We start from the raw sequence: 27,972 nt of genomic DNA, 5'->3' as shown, positions 1-27,972 counted from the left end.
TCCATGAAGAGAGTCAGGTACTTGCAGGAAGGGGGAGTATTGGAAAGATAAGGAAAGCAATGGCAGGATGGGGCGTGCACACCCTGTGGGGAAGCGCGCACTCCCACTTCCACACTTCATCCCGAAATGCCCCTGAGGCCTGCACCTGCGGGTGAGCCAAAGTAGATTTGTTCATGTTGTTCAATGAACGCAGCTGGTTGGCTCAGATAATTAAGGTAACATGCTAATAAGGCTGATACTCTATCAACTATACCCCTTTATTGACAACTGATACATTCAAAAATCAGTTCATACCCACTGTGGTCCAAGTACTGTAACAGATGCTAAGGACTCAGGTTAGTATTTTTTTAAAGCACAGAAAGGAGGTATTTGTCATCAAGCAGTTTGCAATTCTTACAGGTAGCCCAAAACTGTCCCTCCAAGCCCAGGGGAACATCTAAAATGTGTTCTCTTGAACAAAGGTCTTCAAGCTGAGGGAACAAACGATCCCCTATTTTCAGGGAGGACACCCGAGAGGACACTGGAGCGTGTCATCTGTAAAACAAAAGGTGGCACGTTCCATCCCATATGTAGTTTATTGAGTCCATCTCTTTTCATCTCTTCCCTGAACCTCTCCAGCCCGATCCCACGTGCTGGACCCTCCCTTGGAGGATCAGCTCGCCGCCTGGCCCTTTCACTGACGTGCGGGAGCGCCTGACTGCTCCGCGGTTAGCATCCCGGGTGCGTCCAGAGGGATGTGCGCTAGAGGCTGGCCTGCTGCAGGGGCCCGCGAGTGAGGTCTTGGCTGAGTCCCACTCGCCACCTGTGCATTTTAACACCGAACAAGCATGCTTCTTTCTGACAGGCACTCCTTGTCTAGATAAACTATTGCTTATCTTTACCATCTTGGATTCGCTTTTTTTGCCCCCCTTTTCTCTTTTTTTTATTTTCCACACTTCCCATGTGAGAGATCGCCTTTAGTTGGTCACTTCAGTTGAATAGTTTCCAATTTCAGTTCTAAAAGCACATAAGAAAGATTTGTATTCTGATGACTTTTAATATTTTTGATCATCTGAGAAACTAACGATTTATTTTACATCCCTGAATCTTTTTCCTCGGGATACACCGTCATGCCTTTGAATCTGAAGTTAAATTATAGTTATATGAAATTTTTCCACTTAGAGGATTTGGGTAGATACTCTCTGCTATGATTCACTTTTGACTTTTTAATTATTTTTTGGCCTGAAATCTTCAATAATTCACCAAGCATTAATTGAGAAGCTGGGCACTTAGGGGAAATAGCAAGATGAGTAAAATACAACCTCGTCTCTACCCTCAACAAGTTCATGATGAAGAGAGAAAACAATACACAACTAATTACAATGAAGTTGAGCTGGGATAAATACTGTAATAGGGTATAAAAATGCTGTATGATCACAGAGAAGGCAGCCATGAATAAATAGTGGGACAATAGAACGGACCTTCTTTATCATCCAGGATATCTAGACACTTGCAATGAAATCATTAAAATCAATTACAAAGTACAACTTAACTGCAACATATTGAAAGAGACTTTTAAAATTTTAAATTCTTAATCCCATCAATAATATATGATATTTTTGCTGCTAACTAAAGAGGAATTTAAGACTCAGGAAGATATTTTATTTGAAATCTAAGGGAATTTCCAAGCAATCGGAGTGCTTTTCATTATAGTTCCTTTCTCCAAAACTGACAGAGGAGACAGTTGAAAAGTTTAAGGCAAAATTTTCTGGGAAAATAGCAGTTAGTTGAGTCAGGCAGATAATTGAGTTTCCAGTAGTCTGTGAAAGTTTTGCCAAAAGATTTCTGTTGATAAGTGGGTTGCATACTATTGTGTATAGGTCTATATGCTGTATGTATATATGTGATAACATAACACCATGTTCAAAAAAAAGTAGAGCAAATTGAACTTTTGTTACAGTTTTGAAAAACTGGAAAAACTAACTAGGGTAACAGAAGGCCATTTTCCCCCTTTTGTCCCATATGCTGACACAGGTATGACAAACTCAAGCTACCTGAAAAAGCAATGTTTCACTTACCTTTAAACTTTTTCAAGTTAGTAATTATACCAAAACCTCATTAATCTGGACTCAGCTAACTAGATTCTTTTATAATTCTTTTAAACACTTGACTCACAAAGGGGGGCATCAGGAGAAAACGAGCCACACTCCCCAGGGCCAGGCGCAGGCTGGGCCCTCAGCAAATGGAGATGAAATGTACCAAGTCAATTACAGCGACTAGCTAGTTACTCCGTTGTGACCCTTCAGTATCTCAAGTGTTGCAGGATGAACAACGGAGCTGAGATGGCGGATCCTCAAGTGATGCCTTTACTCAATCTTGAAAAAATTCTGTTCAATGAGTTCAGTCAGGACAAGTTAAAGGATTAGTATGTTTTAGAAAGATTTGCAACCAACAGATTCAAACCAGACGCATTTGCTGCTTTGCTCTCAATCAAGCTGAAAATTTAATTAGCCATAACATCCCCTTCCCCCGAGCATTTCGCCAGTGCAGGTTATATGGCAATTATTAAAAGTAGCCATTGGATGTAGGGTTCCAGGTGGAGCTGTGAAGAAGCTGGAGGAACTGTGTAAATGCTTTTCAGACACCACTAGTGGTGTGTGCATGTGAGGATTGCTACTTCCCCTCACCTGTGTCAGAAATGGAGGATTGTTAGTACTCTTTTTTTAAAAATATGTTTTTATTTACTTGAGAGAGAGAGAGAGAGGCCAGGAGACGGAGAGAGAAAAACATCTAGCCGCTGCTTCCTGCACGCCCCATACTGGGGATCCAGCCCGCAACTCAGGCGTGTGCCCTGACCGGAATCAGACGCGCGACCTCTGGGTGCGTGGGACAGTGCTCAACCAACTGAGCCACACTAGCCAGGGCAGGATTTTTATTATTCTTGCTAACAATCGCTGTCACTTAGGTGCCAGCCACACTCTTCTAATAGCTTTTGTTGTAGTATTAAGTCATTTAGCCTTGTCCCTTTGAGATAGGTACTATTATATTTCTCATTTTATAGGTGACAGAGAGGTTATGTAATTTGCCCAGGGTCACAAAATTAGAATGTGACAGAGCTCTGTTCCAAACCAGGCTCTCTGGCTCTTATGCCACCCTGCCTCTCCATATCTGAATAGTGCCGGCAAGCCCATCAACAGCGGCTGGGCTACTTGGAAAAGGCCTTGCTCCAGTGGAACTGTGAGGGCAAGGAGGCTGTCTCCTGTGCAGATCTTAAGGCAGAAGTCTAAATGTAAATTTCACTCATTAAAACCATAATTAATTTATTGAAAGTGAATTATTATTTCGGGGACGAATGCATGTTGGAATATGCTGATTATTTTAATGAACCAAGGGGCTCTTCTGGGATACTTCTACTGTATATTTGCAAGCAGGTCACTGTAGATTTTCTAAGAGGGGGAATAAAAATATTACTGCTTGTTTTTAAGTTTTGCTTTATTAAAACTGCAAAAGAAAATGTGTACTGTATAATGTATTTTGGGGCGATGATAAGAAGGTACCTTTAGGAAAGGCCTGACATCAGCTCTTTTAAATCCACAATTCTCCTTCTGGAGTGTCTTCTTGTGTTACAGATGTCAGCTGTCAGGACCAGGGTAGGTGTTGTACCCACAGTAATGTCTCCAATATAATTGTTGTTTGACATTTAGAGCCATTCATTTAGGTTTCTTCTTCTGTGTTCCACAGTAAACACACATTTTTATTTGTAATCTGCTAATGGCACACAGTATGAAAGCTTCCAGAATTTGGCTTCCTTTGTCTCTTTATATGCTACAGGGTGTGAGGTTGATTTCATTGCTTATATTTCTACATTGCAGGAAAGATTCACATTGACACACCATCCTAGGCTCTGAAGGAAAATAGCTCATGCCTAAATACTTGTATTTATCAATTCCATTTATTTATAATCTGTATTAGTTTTCTATGGCTGCTGTAACAAATCACAAACTCTGTGGCTTAAAACAACACAGGTTGTTTCTCTTAAAGTTGTGGAGGCCACTGTTCAGAAATCAATTTCACTGGGCTAAAGACAAACTGTAGGCTGGCTGATTCCTCCTGCAAACTCTACGGAGGATCCTTTTTCTTGCCTTTATGTGGCTGCCTGCATTCCTGACTCATGGCTCCTTCCTCTGTCTTCAAAGCACATCTCTCCAATCTTTGTTTCCAGCGTCACATGGCCTTTTCTCTCAGACTGCACTTCCCTCTGCCTCCGTCACACTTTTGAGTGCCTACCATGTGCCAAGCACTGTGCTAATATCGGGGTCATTTCAATAGACAGGCAAATAGGTCCCTGGTCTTGTGAAGCTTACATTCTTGTAAACAGATAAATGAAAGAGATCAAATCGTGCAGTGATAGAACAATAAAGAAAAGAAAAAAGAAGAACACAGTAGAGAGCTGGACCGGGAAGGGTGTCTGAGATGCAGAGACTCACGTCGCAGTGATGTGCCGGCCACGGGAAGCCCGGGAGGCAGAGGGTTTCAGACAGAAAGAAGTGCAAGTGCTAATGGAGCCTGAGGCAAATGAAGCCCTGTGACTGGAGTTTGATAACTAAGACTGAGTGGCATGTGCCAAAGTCCCGGAGGACTTGCGTCTGATGATATCGCCTCATAGGTCAGAGTAATGCAATTGCATGTTGTCTAAGTGTAAAAGGAAGTCATGGAAGTGTTTTAAAACTGAGAAGCTGTGAAACTATTATTCTTTATGAGATCATCCAGGCTGCTGTCTGAAGAATGGACTCTCCCTGCAGGGAGATATCTAGCCACATTCCGCCTCCCCTTTAAATGTGTGCTTCATTATTGCTATTAAATGGAGCCTGAATACCTAAATCTCAGGTAGTAATGAAGGGAATTAAGGATGTTTTCCCCACATCTTAAAACTCAGACGACTGCTGTACCCTGCTCACCACAGTAAAAAATGCCAATCTCTCCCTTATCCCAAACACTTTTCATTCACCTTGGCAATTAACTGGAAAGAGGTAAACCAAAGCTCTTTTCAATCGTTAGGAGATTTTCTATATTAATTATAAACAAAACCTGGAGCAGGGGGTCACTAGGTGGACCAAGGAATGGGGAGCCAGGCGAGTAATGGAATGCCGTGGTCAGAACTGAGAATGGCCTCTCAAAAGAGCACTTCTGATGTAATGTTCGGTGGATTTTGTGGAGGGACAAATGAGGATAGATCAGACATTAGACTCCCTTGTGTGAAAATCCATGGGCTCTCGTATCAAATAAAAAATCCTCACTGTCATTCTCAAGACCGTGTGTGTAGTATATGCTCCCTTAAGGAGCCTCCCTCAAACTTCACCTAGGTGGACACCAGTGATTGTGGCTGCACATGTCTCCTCACCATCCGCTGGAGCAGCAATGGGATGAATGGGATGGTTCTTCATACTTGTCCTCTTACCCAATTGCCCAGTAACTCATTGCCCAATAACTCAATGAGTCACTGTAGACACAATGGGTGCCATCTGGATTAGCTTCTTGGACCTTCTGCTGGCTGCATGGTGGTTGGCGATCACCTAAGGCGGTGGTTGGCTTTTTCTCATGTCCCATTCTTAGCACGTACAGGGAGGAGGGCCGGAGGGCAGGGGTACTCCTGGTGCCAGTTCATCTTAGAATTGGACCCCTATTAAGGAGACCCTGTCACTACCCTTTTGGAATTAGGAGGGGACTGTAGTTTGCAGACATGAGGGACAAGCCTGTGGTTCTTCTACCTGTCACTCCAATGTCCCTTGGAACAGTTTTGAGTACATAATAAACACTCAGTAAATGTTGGAGCTAAAGAAACCAAATTGACTGACAGACTCCATCTTCTGGCATGTGTCTGGACTTGAGAATAATCGATCTGGTTTCTCTAGGAAAAAGTCACATCTTGAAAAGGCAAAAATAGCAATCCTAACAAGCACTGCCGGCAATACAGTGGTTTAATACACTATTTTTGCTGACCTGTTTCAAGTCTCTTGAGTAAATAGGGTAGGAGGGAAAAGACTGCACTTTCTGCTTCTTTTAATAGGCCTCGTCGTGCAGGGCACATGACTTTTCAGAATAAGAGGGCCCCTCACATGTTGGCTGGGTGGAGACATTAAGTATAAAGTGTGTGTTTTTCCTGTTTCAGATACAGTTTTGTTCCATACCTGGTTTGTCCAGGTTCCATACATAATTTTTCCAGGCCCCGTGGAAGCTGATGGTCCTTGTAGAACTCTTCATAAGCCCAGAGTTCTTTCAAAGAAGATTCTGTGTGACCACGACCTTGAGACATCTGGCGTTTATAGCTAAGAAAACAAAGGAAATGGAGCCGCCTGGGCCGTGTGGGTGTCCATGTCCCCCATGCATCAGCACAATTTCATGTGAAAAGCTTTTGGAGGCAAAGATCAAAGACAGGTCCAGGGGATCACTGGCTAGGTGTGAAATTCCAGGTGACAAGTGGAAGGGAAAGAAGAGATTGAAGGGAAAGGAAAGGAAATGTAGCCAGTTTCCTTTAATTCTCTGGATTCTTCCTGTTTCCTCCCAGGAAGTTGACGTAGATGCACAGAGCCTCGAAGAGTCAGCACTCGGGATGTCGGCTCACTCTGTTCCATGTGATGGCAACCACTGCATGGCAACGGCCAGTCATTTCTTTCTGTCGCTGTCACCCCGGGCAGCTCCTAGGATTAAAAAATGCTGTATTCCAGATCATTTTAACTCAGAAAACTTACTTTCCCCTCTGCTTTCCACAGTGGACACGTGTAACCTGGGGGAATTATAAAACATGAATAAGACTATTTCCTGCTATATACATAGGTCTTAACAATAAACATAAGAATCAGACTAAAGCACATCAATGGCTTATGAACTTTGCTCAACCCACAGAGCCATCGCAAGGGCAGATTCTTATAGCTCTTTCTTCGGCATTAGTTTGGCCAGCAACCTGGACCTCTTTTAATGTCGTCACTGCCTAATGACACCCTCTGTGGGGCACTGTCTGGGGCTGCTGTAAGGGAACCACGCATTATCAGAGAAGATAGCGAGCACTCTGTCATTTGTTCCCCTCACCCCCTCTTTGGGGCTAATTTCCCAATGAAAGCCAAAGGATGTTTACTAAGCACTTCTGAGAAATTTGTCCACATTATGAGAAAACAAATTACAGGAACTCAGTACATTAGCAATGGAGGAAGTTTAATGGGTCTGGGAAAGGTATAAATTTAGGGAAAATGTAAATTGCAATAAGAGAGCCTGCACTGAATGGCAATTCTCTTGAAACGGTAGTAGTTAGTAGCAATGGGAAAATACTAGAGAGTCTTGGCATTTGACATTGTAAGAAATACAGCAAATAGGTAGGAATTGAAAATGACTGCCATGATATTAGAAATGAAATGCACTCGGTGTCAAATCGGTAAAAACCATTTGATGCGGGAAATTTGGTAGGAGCTGGACCATGTGGGATATGGAAATCCTTCCTATGGTCAGCCTACCTACACGACGAACTGGTGAGCCTCTCAGGGATCTGCAGAATTAGAATATTCTGAGAGCACACCTCACTCTCACAGGCTTCCCAAACTTTATTGCCTTTCCCTGCTTTAATGAGCATCGGCATTGCCCTTGCCCTCATGACACTTGGCAAACCATGGGTACAAATTCACCCACAATATTCCTGTTCAGGAACAATATCCACAAGGGACAGCACTATTTGATTCTGCAAATCATAAAGCGCTAGATGTGTATGTGTGTGCTAAAAGAAAAACATGAAGAAAAAGGTCTACTTAAAAGATTCAATTAGCAGCATTAAAGAATTTGCATGTCAATATTGTAGAATGTAAATTTTAACTTTCCAGAAAATTTATTTATTACAAGATAAGTGATAAATTATCCCATCAACCCAGTTGCCTTAACCACATCAGGTCTGGTTTAGGCTGACAAGAAAAATGCACAGGACAAAGGAGATCATTTAGAAAATGTTATAGATACCCAGGCAGGAATGAGAAATCAGTGAACAATATTAATTCAGTTAAAACAGTTTTGTTGACAAGATGAAATATTGATCACAAACATTGCATGCATGTGACTCTGTATTGGCTGGTCACTATAATAATAACAATAACAACAACATAATAATAAAGGAGCTGTAATTTTTCTTGGCAATCTATATTGCAGCTTAAAATGGCATTCATAAGAAAAAGCTGAAGGAACTGGGCCTGTTCACTGGCAAAGGATAATTGCAGTAACCTAATCACAGTTTCTATTATGAAAGCAGAAATGATAGCAGGACAAATTATCTCCACTGTCAAAAAAGAAAGCTCTATAGCAGGTAGTTTGTAATCTCTTTTAATGATACTACTTCTTTTACCCCAGAGATCTCCCCTGAAACACCTCTTCTGACCTCAACTACTATCACCACTACGGGTAGCAGATCTTCTCTTCTATCTATTCCTCTGTGTCTCTGTTGTTTGGGCTCACACAGTAGCAACAAAGAGAATTCCAGTCGCTATATTTTCTTAGTGCTGGTCAAGTCGATCAGAACTATACTGTTGACACATTCTGTGTGAGACAAATCCATCAAGAAACAGTATGCAAACGTAACAGCATTTTATAAAGTTTTTGAGGGTAAAGTATAAAGTATGAAATGCTAATCAATAATTTTAAGTGGAATCATAAAAGGCAGATGCCAAACAGAAAAAAATATATGCAACTTCTGTCACAGATAAAGTGCTAATAATGCTGCTACACAGAGGTCTTTGAAAAATCGAGAGGGGAAAATGACAATCTGATAGAAAAATCAGCAAAAGATACAGACACCTTGCAGAAAAGGAAATGAAAATGGCCCTTAAACATATGAAAAGATATTCAGCATCACATAATAGGAGACAGGCTAATTAAAACTTCACTGAAATATTACTTCTTACTTATGTTTATCAAACATCTCAAAGTTTTACAATATATTCTGTTGATGAGACTGCAGAGAAATAGTCATCCTTCTACATTGCAGGTAGTAATGCAAAATAGTTCAATTATGGAAGGAAATTTGTCATAATCTAGGAATATTATATGTGACTTTCTCTTTGACCCAGCAATCCTACTTCTATGAATTCATCTGAAAGCCACAGTGGCAAAAATATGGCCTGACTTTTGCATAAAGTTTATCATTGCAGCATTATTTCTAATAGTAAAAGATTGGAAATACCCAAATGTCCAATAATAGGGACCCCTTGGGTAACAAAAGCATGCTCACACTGTAGACTACTCTGAAACTTTTTTAAAAATTGAGGAAGGTCTCTTTTCACTAATATGCAGTCTTTTTCTGGATATTGCTATGTTAAAAAGCAAAATATGGGGGAAAATGTGTAGCATTCTACCTTTTGTGTGATAAATAAAGATAAATATGTAACTACATTTGCTTTCATTTGAAAAAATAAACAAGTGTAGTTATATTGCTTAGGATAACAAAGACTGATGAAAGCTATATACCTGTACGTTGTATATAGTTGAATTTGGAAATAGAAATGTTTTACAAACTTAACAAGTGAAATTAAATCAAAAGAAAAAAAACAATTCCCTAAATATTGAAAATAAACCAAAACAAATAACCTCACTGTAAAATAAATTGGTTTCATAGCGAGTCAGGAAATCTAATTACTTCAAGTGATATTAGAACACAGCATTTTGACTCTACATATCTAGTGGGATATATTCTTACAAAAAATAGAACAACTATACACATCTTAAATTCATTCAATAATCTGTTAGTAATATTGGTACTATTATTTTAAAACTATACGTATTTAAAATCATGTATGATAATACAAATAATTATGTCATTGTTATTAAGAACAAGGTTTTTCATTTAAAGGAAGCAGAAACAAACATAAACTTCTTAAAAGTAAAGTCAAAATTCTGTAATATGATATTTGAATCAAAATTATCAGTATGAACTTGTGATTTTTCCCCCCCAAAATTATATATCCTAGCTCTGTGCACAGAAAAAGCATAGAAGCAGTGACAGCCCGATGGCAGTGAGCTGTCCTAGGGCCCAGAGTTTGTTCTCTAAATATAATTTTCCACTGAAAAGAAAGAATTCTTTGGAGAAATGGCTGCTTTCAAGATAATGACACAAGGTACCCAACAGGAACCTGGGATGGCTTGTTTGTCAGGCAGCAAAGACGCTCTCAGTGACAACCGGTCAAGTCAGAAAAACGAAGGAGCTGACACATAGTCCACCTTGACTAAGTCTTAGTTTATGTAACAAAAAGAGTAAGGAATGCACTTGATTGAAAACCCTAAATATGTATTTTTTAAAAACATAAACTTCATAATGATATTCACAACTCACCATTTTCCCCAAAAGGTATCTAACAAATCATTGATCAGCATTGGAAGTATCTAGGGTACTAAGTCCTTAGTCTGAAAATCAGTAATTAAAAATAATTAAGCACTTATTCTGCCTTTCCTGTGCTCTGTGTAATTCAGGGTAAACAAAACACCCAACATTTTGAGGGAAAGTTTTTCATTATAGAAGAATTCCAACTAATAAATGTACAAGGGATAATGACTTTTAAAATTACTTTTTGCAACCTCTAGTGAAATAATTCAGGCAAAAATCATTGCTGGGGAAAAAAAATCATTGATGGAAGAAATGATCCAATGAGCAATGGAGACATCAGTTTGTCACCTTAACATCACTAAAGTAAGACAACCCGAGAGTGTATGCCTCTTAATGTGACATAATTTAAAGCACATATACTAACTTCAAGGTATTTATATTAGAGTCCTAGAGTTACTGTACAATACCTGTCTCCTAGCTCTGGTGTTTGCCAACAATCCTTGACATTTCTGGACCTTTAGACACATGACTTCAATCTCTGCCCACCTCTTCACATTGCCTTCTTTTCTGACTCTTTATGTCTTTTTCTCTTTTTAAGGACACTTTCGTTTGGATAACCCAGGATGGTCTCATCTTGAGATCTTTAACTTAATTACATCTACATAGAGCCTTTATCCAAATAAGGTCACATCAACAGGATCCAGGTGGACTTATCTTTTGGGGGACCAGTATTCAACCCACTGAGCCACATCCGCCACCCCATTGTAGTACTCTTTCCCAAAAAAAGTGGAACCTCTAGCTGCCTAATACAGAAGCCACTGGTCACATGTAACTATTTACATTTAAATTAATTAAATTTTAACATTTGTACCTTAGTCATACGAGCCATATTTCAAGCGCTCAGTAGGCACATGGGCTACCGTATTCAACAGTCCATATGCACAGCATGTCTGTCATTGCAGGAAGACCTGTTGGGCGGGCTGCTCTAGGACTACCTTCCATAAACTAGAAGTATGGGGATGAAGGAGCATGTGGGACCACCTACAGGACAGTCGGTCTGGTTTCTACAATTCAGTGGCATGGAAAAATTAAAAAACTAAACAGGAAAAAGAGTATGATTCTATATAGGAAATGGGACTTAAAAACATAACCAAATTTAATGTGTAAGTAGCTTTTGGAGCCAGATCCAAATGAATCCACTGGGAAAGAGACATTTTTTAGGTACCTAAAAATGTAGGGGAAATTTGTTTATAAACTAGGTACTAGATGACATTAAGGAACATTGTTAATTTTTAAGTGAGATAATGGCATTGTTGTTTTATAATAAAATGTGGAGTTTTTTTTTATATACCTCTCTGAGAGTAAAAGCCAAAATCTTTGCCAGGGACCTCAAGACCCTGCAGGATCGAGGCCCCCATTCCTCTCTGGCCCTCCAACTCCTCACTCTCACACTGGCCTCTTTGCTGTTCTTGGCACTTGCCTGCCTCAGGGCCTTTACACATGCTATCCCCTTTGCCTGAAAGACTTCCCCAGTAATCTGTACAACTTCACTCTCCTTTTCTTCAAGCCTTTAACTCAATATTCTCAGTGGTGCCTTTTCTTACCACATATTTAAAAGTATAACACTGCCACTCCACCCCACAACCATCCAACACCTTTCCCTGTTTTATTTTCCTCTGTAGCACTTACTATCATCTAACATTACTTAGTTATTTTGTTATTTGTTTCTACATCCCTCTCTAGAAATTGAATTCTACAAGGGCAAGGGTTTGTGTGCACTGTTGAGTCTCCATCATCAAGAACAAAACTAAAGCGTGTAGATGCTCAATAAATACTTGTCAAATGATGAATGCAGAAATTTGTAATGACTTAAAACAGGTTATCCAGTTTTTACAGGATGTGTTTCTGGATTAATAAGAATGATATATATTTATCAAAATCAATATCTGACTTGTAAATTTGTACTTTGCAAGTGTTTAAATTGCCTGAAAAGGGCTGTGTTTCCTTAAGCAATTTAAATATTTTCCCAGCAATCACACTCATGCTGTTAATTTGTTATGATAATTATTTTAGGTAATGCATTTAAAAAGAGAATTATATATGTACACTTAGAATTAATGACTCCAATTTTTTTACATTTTTTCAAATGGATTTAAAGGTATATACAGATTGGGGCAAAAGTAGGTTAAGGTTGTTCTTATGGAAAATAATACAGTAATTAATAGTAATACGCGAATAAACTCTGTTTCACGTACTCACAACTATAAACCTACTTTTGCCCCAGCCTGTATGTAGCATAATTGGCATTTTTAAATTTCATTTTTAGTTTTCATTTTAAGTTTTTTAATTTAAGTAAAATTTACTTACAGTGAAATATTCAGGTCTTAACTAAGCAGAAGAATATTTTCTGTTCCATTTTGATGAATGTATATCAAGATAGAGAATATTTCTGTCACCTGAGGATGTTCCTTCATGCCCTTTCTCATTCATTGGAGCCCTGATCCAAGAAGCAACTGATCTGATTTCGATCACCATGAGATTGTTTTGCCTGATCTAGAGTTTCTTATAATTGGAAACATGTAGTAAGTTCTTTTTTATGTCCAACCTCTTTCGCTAAGCATCATAGTTTTGAGATCCATCACTATTGTTGAGTATTTCAGTAGTTTATTTTTTGTTACTACTAACAAATTTACGTGCTGTTATATGAATATACCATTGTTTGGCTATCCATTCTCCTACTGCTGGACATCTCAGTTATTTCCATACATTCTTCAACACTTTTTGTAGACATGTGTAGTTGTTTGTCTTATATCAGTGCCCGAGAGGTGAATTGTCCTGTCACGGCCTCCGTGCCTGCCTAGTTTATTAGGAATAATAAAGTAGGGATTATACCAGACCTTTCCACAAAGGCATGATACCATCACAGTGTACGAAAGTTCGGGGTGGCCCACATCCTCTCCAACACTTGATGCTATCCTGTTGCATTTTGGTAAGGGTCTCTTGCTGTGGGTTTAATGTACATTCCCCCTGTGCCTTACAATGTTTAACACTCTTTCCTTTGCTTTTGGCACATTTCTAGATCTTTGGTATAGTATCTGTTCAAGTCTTTTGCCCAGTTCTAACTGGGTTATTTTGCAAATATTTTCTCTCATTTCCTGCCTTTTTTTTTTCTTTTTTTTTTCTATTCTCTTTTTTAAAAAATTTTATTGAATTTATCGGGGTGACATTGGTTAATAAATTATATAGGTTTTAGGTGTACAATTCTATAATACATTGTCTGTATATTGTATGCTCACCATCCAAAGTCAAGTCTCTTTCTATCACCATTTATTCCACTTTTACCCTCTTTTTCCTCCCCCCACCCCACCCCCTTTCCCTCTGGTAATCACCATACTATTATTTGTGCCTGTGACTTTTTTTGGTTTTTATTGCTAATCCCTTCACCTTTTTCACCCAGCCCACCCAACCCCTATCCCCTCTGACAGCTATCAGTCTGTTCTCTGTATCTATGAGTCTGTTTCTATTTTGACTATTTATTTTGTTCACTAGATTTCACATATGAGTGAGATCATGTGATACTTGTCTTTCTCTGACTGGCTTATTTCACTTAGCATAGTACTCTCTAGTTCCCTCCATATTGTCTCAAAGGGTAAGATTTCCTTCTTTTTTACAGCTGCATAGTATTCCATTGTGTAAATGTCCCACAGCTTTTTTATCCACTCATTTACTAATGGACACAGGCTTTTTCCATATCTTGGCTATTGTAAATAACACTGCAATGATCATAGGGGTGCATATATGCTTTCCAACTAGTGTTTCATGTTTCTTCGGATATATCCCCAGAAGTGGAATCCTGGGTCACAAGGCGATTCTATTTTTAATTTTTGAGGAACCTGCATACTGTTTTCACAGTGACTGTACCAGTCTGCATTCCCACGACCACTGCATTAGGTGAATTCACGCTTACCAACACTTGTAGTTTGCTGATTTGTTGATGGCAGCCATTCTGACAGGTGTGAGGTGATATCTCATTGTGGTTTCAATTTGCGTTTCTCTGATGAAAGTGACATTGAGCATCTTTCTACCTTTTTTTCAGTGTAGAGTACTTATACATCTTTTGTTAAATTTATCCTTAAGTTTGCAGTGTTCTTTAATCCTATTTTAAATGGTAGAGTTTTCTTTATGTTACTGTCTAATTGCTCACTTTAGTATGTAGTGAAATACAATTGACTTTTTTATATTTAACTTGTATCCTTCAACATTAATAATAAAATCTATAATTCAAAAAAGCTTCCCTGATAGAAAAAATATACTTAAAAGTACATACTGAAGGAGTTATCAGCCCAGAATGACTTTCCTAGTAAGATTATTGGACTTTAAAGAAGAGAAAAGAATTTGACCAGACAAGCAAAATGAGCAAGTTTCTTATAAGTAATTTATATGGGAAATAAAATTAGATTATTATCCGACTTTTCAACAGCAACACTTTGTCATAAGAAAATAGAGTCATATATTTAAAATACGCAAGGAAAAAAGGTGAGCTGCTATGAATCAAAACAGTGACAGAGATAGTGATGGAAATGCTCTTCGAGGAAGATTATTCTAGCAGCCTTTTAAGGCACAGATTAAAGTGGGATGTCACATCATAAGGTATATAAGTGTTAAATTGTTATAGGATAGGAGAGGGCCTCGTCTCCCCTGGTTGCTCATGGAAGTAGGGTTCTTGGCACTTCCAGAGGCCCTCATGGGAGGATGCAATATGGTAGAAAAATTCATTTCTGTGGAATTACACCCCTGGGATTCCCAAGTCCCATTTCCCTTAGCCCAGGCATAGAAGAAGAGTAACTGGGACTTCAGGAGAGCTAAAATCAGAGCCAGTATCCAGTGTCCTTTCCATTTTGGAGCTGGATCCAGTCCATCATCAGGCTAGCTTAGTTTGTGTTTCTAGCTGCAGTCCATCAGTCCACTGCATGTGAGATCCACAGGGCCACATGGCTATGAAGGAAACACTGGCAGCAGCAAAATAAGAGGCCCACGAGCCAAGAGCCAAGAGTCAAGCGCAATAAGAGAGAGAATTCCTTTATTTAGGGGATTATGTATTCCCAGATTTTCAGTACCATGCCCATTCAGGCAATAATCTCTGTTCTCCAGTGTGATTGATATACAAGTACTTTCCCTATGTCACCCAACTTTACTGGGCATGCGTCTATTTTCCCTTTGTTGGATTCCTTTCCCCAGTGTTTTGCAGAGAATAGGCTGGTGGTTCCCTGGGGAGTGCAAAGTAGCAGCTTCCTGGTGAAGCTGCCCAAATGTCTGGCTTTCCCGTTGCTCCTTTTCTGTTATTAAAAACCAGCTATTTACAGTGGTATGAAAATCACTGTTATACCCTTGAAACTAATATAATATTGTATGTAAGCTATACTTTAAATAAAAATTAATTATTTAGTTAATTAATTAAAAAGGGGGATGTGGTGATATAACAAAACAAAACAAAAATCTTAGAAAAATATAACCAGCAGCATCTAATAGAATTTTCTGCAATGATGGAATTAGTCTCTAACTACACTATTCAATATAGTAGTCATGTGACTATTGAGCGCTTGAAATGTGGTTTGTGAAACTGATAAACTGAGTTTTAAATTTTACTTAATTGTAATTAGTTCCAATTTAAATTATATAGCATCAGATGGTTAATGATCACCATATTGGACACTGCAGATGTAGGCAATATAAAGCCTAAACACTGGACTGTGACTAAAGAAATGGAATTAGAAGAGGCTACCCACGAGGTGTAATGGAAAAAGGAAACAATGTTTTCATAGGGGAAAGAGGAAAAAGGAGATTTAATTAATTTAAAGGTAGATGCTGGGGAGAATGGGGAAACTGGTGGTACCATCCAATAAAAAGGCTATATCATCCAGGGCTATTTTGAAAAATAAGTATTTTAACAGGTGGAGTTCCCAGTGATAAGGAAACCTCCAAGTGGAAATGACTATAAACAATTAGAATTCTTACACTGAATTGGGGAAGGAGGTCAAAGCAGAAAACAAACACATATATTTGTTTGTGCATATGTATCTAATTTCTCTCTTGCAAGAGTCTCTTCTGCCTCCATACTCCCCTTTGCAGACATTAGTTTCTCTTCCCCCTCATGGAACAGCCCTGATCTATGGCATGATAATGGTGGTTCAGAGGAATTACTATTTCACCTGCTGAGTGATTAATATGAAATTACTTACTGCAACACTTAGTGATACCGAGAGGATCAAGGAGAAATTTGGTTTTTAGAAAGGAAGATACAAGATAAAATATTGCTTTGCGTTCACAGAGTACTTTTCATTCGAGAATCTCTGCATACTCAGCAAACTTAATTAATGAGAAAACCTCAAAGAAAGAGAAGTGATAAAAATAAGGAACACAGATACTAGTGTTCTGTTCCTGTGATGTGTTAAAGCCAAGCTTGGTGTTTTCCTCTTTCATTAATGCACAAACGTAGCCCCATGCAGCAGCACTGAGATGTTCATCTTTTTGTGGCATGATTCCTCTTGAAGGCATCGAACTTAGGGGGGATAGTAACCACACAGAACCCCACCCCCTAACTTTATTGATGTCCTGCACTCTATTTGCAATGGAAATCTGTCCCTGTCATCCTAGTGCAGCAAGCATTCTCTGATAAGTCAGTCTGCACTGTCCCTGGAAAGATTGTTTTGTTGCAGAATGGAGCATGTTATCTCCTTTATCAAAAAATTATTCAAAACAAACATCCATGAATCTAGGGCTAACATGCATTGTAAGAGGATAGACGGGGCCCCTTAACGGGTACCCTACTGTGTAATCTTCCTTTCATCTTCATTCAAAATCCCTTGGAGGTTCAAACTCCCCTTTGCAAAAATATGAATTCTTCTAATTATTTATATGCACTGTAGGGCACATGATTGACCTCGTCCAAAGAGGTATGCAGCAAAGCATCCTGACATTCATTTTTATGTGTTGTGACTTGAGGATAGATGCTGGTTTTTTGTCCTATCCTTCATATTTTTTTCCTTCCCTCCTCTCTACTAAAAAAAAAAAAAAAAAGCCATTCTACCTAAAGAGAAAATACCGTGAAAGATCATGGCTTTTAAAGATTTTTACAAAGAGTTTGATGTTCTGTAAAATAAAACTATCTGCCCTGTGCAAAAACAGCTGTTTTTGTTTGAAGAGAAGATATTGAGAGAGTTCAGTTTTTGTTTTCACTCATCTAAGCCTTCGATATATATCTCCAGGCGTATATAGATCTTTCGCTTCTAGCCCACAGCCCTCTCATATTCTCTGAGCCCAGGACTCCGGATTTGTCATCATCCTTTCTTGAGAGTCTTTCTTTCATCATCTTACTTCTCTCGTCCCGTACACAATACACCTTGCTTGCCCAGGGATGGGTAAAAGTTACATTCTTCCCTCATTAGCGCTGAAAACCTCCTGACACCATCAGATCACCATTGTCCATTGAGATACACAGCGACCTTTCCATTCTAACACCTAACTGGGAATTTAGAAGAGCTGATCTAACACTTTCCAGATTAAGTGTCCAATTTTCAAAATTCAGATGGATTTGGAGTCCACCTAAGTATACTTTTCTGCTCCCAATCCCAGTAGTCTACACAGTACGCTGATTAGCAGTGGCATTTTGTAATATCACTTAAGGCTTTAGCACCGTGGAGTTCTGCCAGTAATGGTGTTTAATTCACTTATATGTGCCAGTTCATCTCTGTCAGGAGTCTATTAATTTCTTCACTATTTTCTTTATCCCTAGTCCCTATATAATGAGACACAATGATCCCCATTTAGATAACCAAAAAACTTAGAGTTTCTTATATATTACATCTGGCCCCACTGCTTTTAGTGACCATAAAGCCTCAGTATTTCTTTTTCATATCAAATCAGTTTTTGCAAGCTCTCTTCTTTAGAAGAATACACTGGGACTCTAAGGTGCCAAATAGTGAAATCCTAGACAAAGTATAAGATTCTGATGGGCTCTTTAACATGCATCCCTGTCCAAGGGAAGCTTGTGTAATATCTCACCAAAGGTGTACTGTTCCCATGAGTGCATCCCACATATAGGGAAGGAATGCTAATGAAAATCAGCCTGACTCTGCAATCAGCCCAGTCATCAGTGGGCAAGATGTCAGAATACCTACAGCATTGTTATAAAAGTAAAGATTCTGTAACAAATAAAGGCTGTAGATATAAAATTAATCCCATGAAATATGCTACTCACATTTGTGCATGGTGTGGTCTTGAATATACAGGAAAGTGACAACTAAGTGACCAACTAGGAAGAATTAACATAGAGCCAGGAGAGTGTATCACTGTATTAGCATATAAACTCACACATGTCCCTGTTACCTGTTCTACATTTTTCAGGATTGGAGCAAAACATCAGGAGCTAAGGGAAAAGCAGGCGAGATGTCTTGTTGATTATGCTGCTGGTACGATTGGATCACTGCATGATATGGACGATGATGAGATGGACCCCAATTATGCCAGGGTGAACCACTTCCGGGAGCCATGTGCCTCAGCAAACATCTATAGACCCCCATCGCCCCCCCGGGCCGGACCGCTGGTTTATCCTCGTGATGGCCGTCCACTGTCTCCAGAGAGAGACCACTTGGAGGGTCTCTACGCCAAGGTCAACAAGCCATACCATCCACCCGTGCCAGTTGACAGGTAATATAACTATTGAAGGATGAATATAGTTTTAATTTAGTAAGTTTCAAATCACCTCGATTTCTGAAGCAGATAAAAATATATCCCTCACTCTATTAAAACTGAAATGACACTGTACCCTTGACAAGTGCTATGCTTTGACCCGCCTGTAAGGTATCAGCCATCAGAACTAAAACAATAGCCAGTTGTAAGGTAACGTGAATGGGCAATAGAAGTTGAGTTCATGGTACAAGAGGAAGTGACTTTTGAAGGAATACAGTGAAGACTTTCTCCTACAACCCCTATGGTGAAAGTCTTATTTAGAAGAGGTGAGGAGCCTTAGGAGAGAGTGTTGATTTGTAAGTAATTGAAGTGGAAGCACAGATGGCTGCCGAGGTGCAGAGGACTTTGAAAAGTAAGATTGAGATTTTGTACTCATGGAAAATGTGATCCTGTACACACATTCATGGATGATCAGAGGTAGAAAAGGAGATAATCTTGGCAATAGGAGTTTGATGAAGTAGAGGAAGATAAGAGGTGACAAGGCCAAGGATCTTTAGGTGTAGCGGCTAAGGTAAGAGATAATAGGACCATCTGTCATAACAATTGAAGTAGGTAGGAAACCGGATGATTCCAGCCCCACCTCCTGCCAAAAGTAAAATGCCTCATCTTTAGGAAGGTTGATATAAGAGAGTGTTAGTCAATATACATTGTTAGGTGACCCTTAGAATTACACAGGCAAGGAATGAGTTGACTGACCTTGGTTTAATCTGACTGTAGCTTGAAGCCTGGAGGGAGGAGGTGAAGGGGGAAGGGTGGCAGGAACAAAGAGCTCTCCTTCTAGATGGAAAAATACACTTGTTTTCCAGATTCTTTTTGGTCCTGACAACCACCCAGTCCCTATTAGTAACCAGCTTTTGTGTGGTAGCATGAAATATTGCATATGTTTACCGTTTACATTTCCCCAGCTGGGTGATATTATGCACTTTCAATTAGGTTGGGGAGAGGCAGGGAAATCATGGCATTTTTATGCAGACTGTAAAGTGTAGCTTCACAAGACTGATTACCTTTCAGAGCCTTTCCAATAACCAAGTGGGAAGGAAGGAGCAATTTTTAATCCTTACTGTCAAGCTTCCAGGTTGATAGTATTAAAGAAAGATGGTCAAGTTTTTCTTTGGGATAAAATGAAAATATAAATTTCTATGACCGTGTGAGACAGCCATAATAACTAAACTGTTAATTCAAACAACTGATTAAAAGGTGCTCTTTTTCTCCCAAGCTTTTCTATAGGGTTGAATTTTTGTCATATAAGTGATAATACCAAGCCTGAGTCTCTTCTGGCCCAGGCCATAGTAAATCTTACTTTCCCTAAATCAGATGGGTCTTCATCGCCAGCCCCATTGCATGTGCCCACTGCTAGAATCCCAGCACAGAGCTATTTCTAGGAACTTCCAAAGCCAATATTTCTCAATTCTAATTCCAAGAAAATAAATAATGAAGCATTCTGTTGAAAAAATGTTCACTAGTCAAATGCTTCGGAGAATTCTGGATTAAGCAACACTGAACAAGTTTCCTTACTGTAGTCTTTTTATCTCTAATATACTCCCGTGCGTTGTAAGTTTCTAAGAGGAGCACACAACAATCAGCACTTATCACTCGCCAGATTTTTATCACCTAATGTTTATTTCCCCCCCCCCCCGCCCCCCGATCTTAAGGTTATTCTTTGGAACACTAGGGGACACTATCCTGAAGCTAATTTTCACCCACATAGACTTGACCAGGAAAGAAATTTCTTAGGATAATCATAACTGGAGCCACTATAGGATGATATCAGAAAAAAAATATGTAATTTACTGCCCAGCACGGACATGTGGATAAGCAGTCATCTTTCTGTTGACTCTGACCTCTTTGTATTAATAAATGATCTAAAGTTCTTTCAGTGGAGTTTTAGGCAGGTGTCATATTTTTGGATAAGAGATCAAAGTGTGATTATTTATACTCAGAATATTCTGCCCGTATCTTTAATTATATTTAAAGATTGTTCTTCTCTTTTTAAGTTTTAAAGCAAGCAGTTCTTGTGTTGGCACGTAATAAGCATTCAATAATATTAGCTATTATCATTACCATTGTTATTATTACTGTCTTTCTTCAATGAAATTATGAACTTTCCTGATATGCCTGGGACCAGGTGAATCTAAGAAGCATGCTGCTGGGGAGTGTCCCAACAGTGTCCATAAGTGGGAACTACTAGTTCTAAACAAACTATACCTACAATTAGGGACATATCATTCATTTGTCATCTGTTCACTCTTCCACTCTTTCAATAAGTATTTGTTGGCACCTACTGTATTCTAGCTACTGTAGTAAGCTCTAGGGAAGAGACACAAATGACTAAGATATGTCATATTCTAGTTTTTTGCATTTTTTTTGTATCACTATATAAAACAAACCTTATTGTCCGTATATATCTATGTCACAGGAATGTATCATATGTGCGTGGCCCACAGCGGCTTCCGAATAGAAATAACATCCATCTCTTATCTCTTTGCTTCTCAAGGCTTGGCCCTGAACTTTCAGTTCTTCTAATAAAAGCTTGACTTAGAAAAGAATTCATCTGTTAAGTGATGGTAGTTAAAAAAAAAAAAAAATCCTCATTATAACAGAATCATAGGACTGGATTCGCACAGTGCTGATTCTTCCAGGATATGAACATAGCACAGGTTAAGTCCTGTCCCCAAAAGCCTGACCACTGCTTAGGATTTATTATGTGTTAGTCTCCACAGCAACACCAGCAGTTTAAGCACTCCCACAATGGATGAACAGTAAAGATTTGTGTTTGAATGAGTTTCAAATAGTCCCATGAAGGGGAATAGAGGATGTGGCACTTGATGTGGTTGCAGTTTTGCATTAGTTCACATGATTATTTGACATCTTGGTTGATCACACAGTGTAGCAGTAAAATTGTTTTGGTGTTAACCCCCCAAAATAGATGTTTTTGATTCTTAGTGATATACACGTACTTACTTTAGTAAGATATTATATGCATTATAAAACATATACCAAATGTAGAAATTAAGAAAAGAATGAAAATTTTTTTAATTCCTAAGTAATAGTTTTAATATTTTCTTCCTCCCTTCATCTGAAGTGCACAGCCCATTTTGGAGACCACGGGTCTCAACTCCAGGCCCGTGGGAGCAGGAACTTTGCCTGCGTTTGCTCACCATTATCTCCGCAGAGAGCAGTCTATACTCAAAAAACATTTAATTAATTAATGATTTGACAGAGTTGAATGGGACCTTGGGTAATCAAGTCTCATGTCCCATCCAGCAGAGGCATCTTCTCCACAAAACCCCTCACAGGATATCACTTGACCCATGCTTTCCAGTGACAAGAATTCATGAGGCATCTTTTTTCTCTTTCAAATCGCTCTAATTGATATAGAAATGCCCATTGTATCCACACAAAGTCTGTCTCTATGTGACATTTACCATTGGTCCTAGATTGATCTATCTGGACACAGACTCTGAGCCTCATTCATAGCCCTTCAGATATTTGAATTGACTGCTGTGACCATCTTGATTAACAAACGTTTATTAGACTCCAAATATGTGCCAGACTCTGTGCTCAGAGCTGGCCTGACAAGGGGGAAGAAAACATGCCCATAGCTTTGGGAAATATCACCATCTCTTCAGTAATAACTCCTTTAGCTGTCTTAGTCACATATGATAATCCGCCCTGTAGCCTGCTTGCTGGTCATATTCAGAATACACCCACGTCTACTAAGTTTATAGGATTTATGCTTGTCGTCTGTTGAGCGTGGCACAAAGATATGGAAACCATATTTCAGAAATGATCAACAACAAAAAAGCACAGCAATCAACAGGACTCTTGCATCTTTTGGTCTTAATCCTTACTTGACTTTTGTATCAATAGCCATCATTGGCTTAGATTGCACTTTTTAACTAGAACTTGTACTTTGTTTTCACTGAGTTGCTATCAAGCCAGATTTCTCAATATATTGTGCAAAATCCAATCATTTGTACAATGATTTTTTTTAATGTAGGATATTCTCTTTATCCAAGTTGAATATTTTCTTATTAGGTTTAGCCCATTGTTGTAGCCAATAAAGTTTTTTTTTTAATATATCTTTATTGATTTCAGAGAGAGGAAGGGAGAAGGAGAGAGAGAAATAGAAACATCAATGATGAGAGCATCGTTATTGATCAGGTATCGAACCACGATCTCCTGGATCCTAGGTCGATGCTCAACCACTGAGCCAAGCCAGCTAGGCAAAGATACTTTAAAGTATTTATTTTTGTCGTCCAATATATTAGCTATCCTTCCTAGCTTTATGCCATCCTTATATTTAATCATTGTGGACTCATCCATGTCATTGATAAGATCATTGATCAAAGTCAAGTCTAATCGCCAGGACTCATCACTCAGACCTCCATTAATCAACACTCTTTGGGATGTTCAGTTAGCTATTAATCCAGTCTACTGTTATCCAGTGTGCATTCTGCAGTTCATCCATGAACATCAGAGACTGTCAAATCTCTTACTGCTATTAAGGTACACATGTTTGCAAATATCCCCTGACTTACCACTCCAGTAACCTGAACAAGAAAGGGTATTACAGTACTTGCTCATGGTGAATCGTAGAAGTAACTTTTTTCTCTTCTAGATATTTATAAATAATGTCTCCATTCAGACTTAATTATGCAAAATAAAACTTCCTGTGGTCAGTGTAATTTTAAATATTTAGTATATGCTTACTAAATACTTATTGACTGATACACAACAGCTATGAAATTAAAGTGTCAAATAGCACATAGCTCTTCAGTACTAGATTTAAGGAGCCTTGAGTTCCCAGCAGATATTCACCAGTGTTTGTCGGAAGCTTTTATAGAGCATCATGTTGCATTTCTTGGGTCATACAGAGAAGTTAGAAACTATCTTTACCTTCAAGGAACTCAGTTTAAGAGCTAAAACTGTCTCATACACAAATAATGACAGTATAATACATTCTATTAGAATAGAGATATATACAGAATATATTGTAAAAAATCATGAAATTGCATATGCATTCAATTTGGGGAAAGCCTGAGGCTATGACTTGGTCTTTCTAGAATCTTGGTTCAAATGTATTAATTTTTCAAAGCTTCAGTATTCTTACTGCAAAATAGGGACAAGAGTATATCTTATTTTCTATTAATTGTTTGTGGATTAAATAAAATTATCCCAATACTTGGTTCAATAAGTGTCGACTATAACTAGTATACTATTACACTGTATACTATTGGACTATATTCTGTATTATTGGGCTATATATTAATAAGGTTATTGAGCTAAATATAACTATTTAGAAGATTTATTAATTTTATCTAGCTCTTGACCCTTAAACTTATGGGTTTAGGAACATGTTAAATTCTATCTGTTCCATGGATACATGGTTAATGGTTACCTAATTCTAGCCCAAACTACTATTGGTGTATTTCAGTCATTAAAAACAAAAAGAAAGTGAGGGGATAGAGGCAAGAAACTAGCTCAGATTCTTTTAGATCAATCATATCATATGTGAAGAACACAGTTATCACTCACTTACCTGCTTTGTCAATTGCTTGTTAAAAAACACAACTCATTAGATGTCCCTAATGAACACTTCCTGCCATGTCACTTGAATGTTCATTTGGTTCAGAGTTAGGCTCAGCAGTTGTCCATAGAATGGACTAGCCGAATTTCCGTGAGCCCCAGAAAAGCTATCAAATAACAACAAGGTGTCGAGTCAGATCTGTTTGACTATAAGCAACAGAAAATTCAACTGATATATTGTCTCATCCTTTAAGGAACTAGGCGACCCTGGCCTCATAAAGTGACCTCTCTGCATTGTCCTCCTTCGCTGTCCCGGTGCTGAGGCCTCCTCCCATGCCGCAGCCTGATTCTGAGATGGCTACTGCAGCTCTAGGCTCATGTCCACTTTCCAAGGAGAACGGTGAAAATCGCCAGTGGGATGTCAGTCACGTTTATCTCTTTGAAAATATTTCCTGCAGGACAACTCCTCATTGGCAAAAAAGTCTTTTTCCCAGTCTCTGCCAGTTGTGAAAGGGTACTGAGGAATAGTATTTCAAAGGCAAGGGAGAAAGGAATTGCACCTGGCTTTCAGGGAGCCATTCCATGGAATCCACCACAAACAGATTACCTCTAGATGACTGCTTTCCTTTTTTTCACTTCCGTTTAATAATGTAAAAGTTGTAGATTAATGCCATACAGCACTCTGTTCCAATATATTCTTATTGACTCCCTATGAGAGGCTATCCTGATTATGTAGACCCTCCTTGATAGCTAAGAAAAAAATATTTCTGTCTGAATAACTTCCAGTATCACTTAAGTAAAGCAAGTGGGGGACATACATTCTTAGTTTTTATGATGACTGAAAAAGTATGTTTGGGGAAATTCAAATTTAAGAGTGATGAAGGATCGAAAAGTGTTAACAAGAAAGCTTCACAGCCAGGTGTGAACAGCTGGATGTGAACATATCTTGTGCTATTGGCACAGTGCAGGAAATTGATATCTCATTTCTTGATTTCAGAAGTTGCAATGAAATCATTGAGCCACAGCTTTGTTACACACAACTCATACTTCTGTTGGTGTTTGTCCCCAGTCTCTATCTCCAGTGATTTTTCCTGTTAATTTTACTTTAAGTTTTTAGAAGTGAAGCTTTTTTTGCTCTCACTTCTGACTCAGAGTTTAGTGAGACTGTGTGTAGGGTCTTGAAGAGTGAATACAGTAGATCACTTGAAGATGTGTTTTTTAGTTTCTACAAACAGCCAAAGTTATCTCATTTCAATTTGGAAATCCTAGTGATAAATGCCATTCCATAGAGAGTTAAAATTCATCAGTTGAACAAAGCAATCACATTTTTTTTCTTAGAACATATTACCATCAATTTTTAAGTGACATTTAAACAATAATGAGAAATCTCTTAATGAAAGAATCTCTATGACCAGATAAGTGCTAATAATAACTGATATACCATTAACTCTACTTTCCTCCATTCCCCCTCTTTAAAACTTGATGTTCTCATTAATTTCTTTTTTCCATCTTCTGAAAGCCCTACACTTGGGACTCTGCTAGACTTATGTCTGCCTTAGTTGTCAGCTTCCAGGGGTGACAAATGTAGACAACCTTCTCCTCTATTATACATGAGCTAGGCAAGGAGGTTTGGTACTTAGTGACCATCCATTTTCAAGGCCTCCACCCCCTGCCATCCTCAGTCACTGGTGGTAAGTGAGCATGTTTGAGGAATGCTTGCCAAAGGGTTGCCCTGATATCTTAAAGCTGCCGTTTAAGCATTGACTTGACTGTTTTCCAAACAAATGACCTGATTCCTTATGATATATTCATCTAACTTATACTGTTTACTGAGATGGGAGGGAGTATACAGAACTTTTTTTAGACATATAAGTAACACAAAGAGAATAGAATAGAATACAGAGTTTTCTGCCTTCTAGAGGATGCAGCTGATAGTTTGGAATAATAATGGTGACATGCTATGATAAGAGTAAGCCAGAGATGCTATAGGAGCATAAGAGAGGGGCACTGAATGCAGATCTGGGGGGTCAAAGAAGGCTTTTTGAGGGAATCCATATTATGACCTAAAGAACAAGTAGAAGCTAATCTAGTGGGTAGAAGAGCATGCACATAGGCCCAAAGAGAAAACATTTCGGGAACTATATTTATCAGAGAAGGTGGAGTTATGTAAATTAGGGTTAGTTTGAATATAAGGATGAAGGTCAATACAGATCAAATTGTTAAAGGCCATATTATGGAAGATAAAGCATTTAGACTTTAGCCAAGGAGCAACAGGGAAACCTTGAAATGGAGTTGGCATGTTGAGATTCATGCTTCAGAAAGATAACAGAGTAGGTTTGTATTTCACAAATAAGAAACTGGAGGTTTAGAGAAATTAAGAAATTTACCTATGGTGAACAGGTAACAAATTGGCAGAGCCAAGATTTCAACCCAGGTCTAACTTCCAAACCCATGTATGAGCTCCCAGCTATGCTAGGGTTTCTCAAATTGCAGGTGGCAGTGTACAAGTACACCTTGAAATTAATTTAGTGGAATCAACCAACTTTTTTTTAAGAATATAGGATAGAAAAGAATAGAAAATATCATTGCATAGGTTGTAATGAGTGTAAGAATTATTTCATAATTTCCTTAAGTTATATATGTATGTAAAATGTATATATGTGCATATGTATACAGGGCATGTATGTAGCTGAGTACTGGGACATGATGAAAAATGTATTTCTCACTGCAGATTGCAGTAGAAAAGTTAGAAGTCAGTAAGCATGTACAAAGAGCATGCATATTGCTCCTCACATAGACATCTTTCCCTTTCTCTCTCCCATATTCATTCATTCATTCATTCACTCATTCATTCATTCCATTAAAAAACATTAGATGCCTATTAGGTGCAAAGCACCCTATTCAAGGATATGGAGACACAAAGACCTATCAGAAGCCTTGGGCTTTGATCTACTTCTCTGTAGTAGTGCTGGGTTTGTGTTGATCTACCACACTTACTCCAGGCCTCTCATGACCTGTGGTTTGCATTAATATATTAGGCAAAGCCACATACCTTTTCATTACACAGTTTTTGCCGATGCTAAAGATGCCAAAGTTACCTCTTTATAATTTCTGTATTTAATGCAATGTGTGATCAAGAATAGGCCGTTGTTAGGTCATTTGCTTTCCTGTATTTATCTTTTCAAACAATAAATAATCAATGGGATGAGAAAAGGCAATAAAAGATAGTTTTGATGTTAGTACTCATAAATCTACAACATCTTACAGCAATGTTTTAATATTTATGTGCTATGAACTCCCCTCCCCTCTGGAGAGCTGACTGAGGATTTTATGAACCCTTATAGAAATAGAATTCAGTAGCCACTGTT

The 27,972-nt window shown here is 38.6% G+C and overlaps 1 protein-coding gene across 1 annotated transcript in view; it reads left to right on the top strand.

The window, feature by feature from the left end:
* The window catches only part of PARD3B (par-3 family cell polarity regulator beta), an 852,378-nt gene that overhangs the window by 693,840 nt on the left and 130,566 nt on the right, over positions 1-27,972 (top strand). The window contains exon 20 of the mRNA XM_087819630.1: positions 18,731-19,033. Coding sequence (XP_087675756.1) covers positions 18,731-19,033 — 303 coding nt within the window. The remainder of the gene's footprint in view (positions 1-18,730; positions 19,034-27,972) is intronic.

Source organism: Miniopterus natalensis, chromosome 8 (genome assembly GCF_054644295.1).
Source record: "Miniopterus natalensis isolate mMinNat1 chromosome 8, mMinNat1.hap1, whole genome shotgun sequence".
NCBI classification, from domain to species: Eukaryota; Metazoa; Chordata; class Mammalia; order Chiroptera; family Miniopteridae; genus Miniopterus; species Miniopterus natalensis.
Note: the sequence above shows the minus strand (reverse complement) of the source record. Positions and strands in the feature narration are given on the sequence as shown.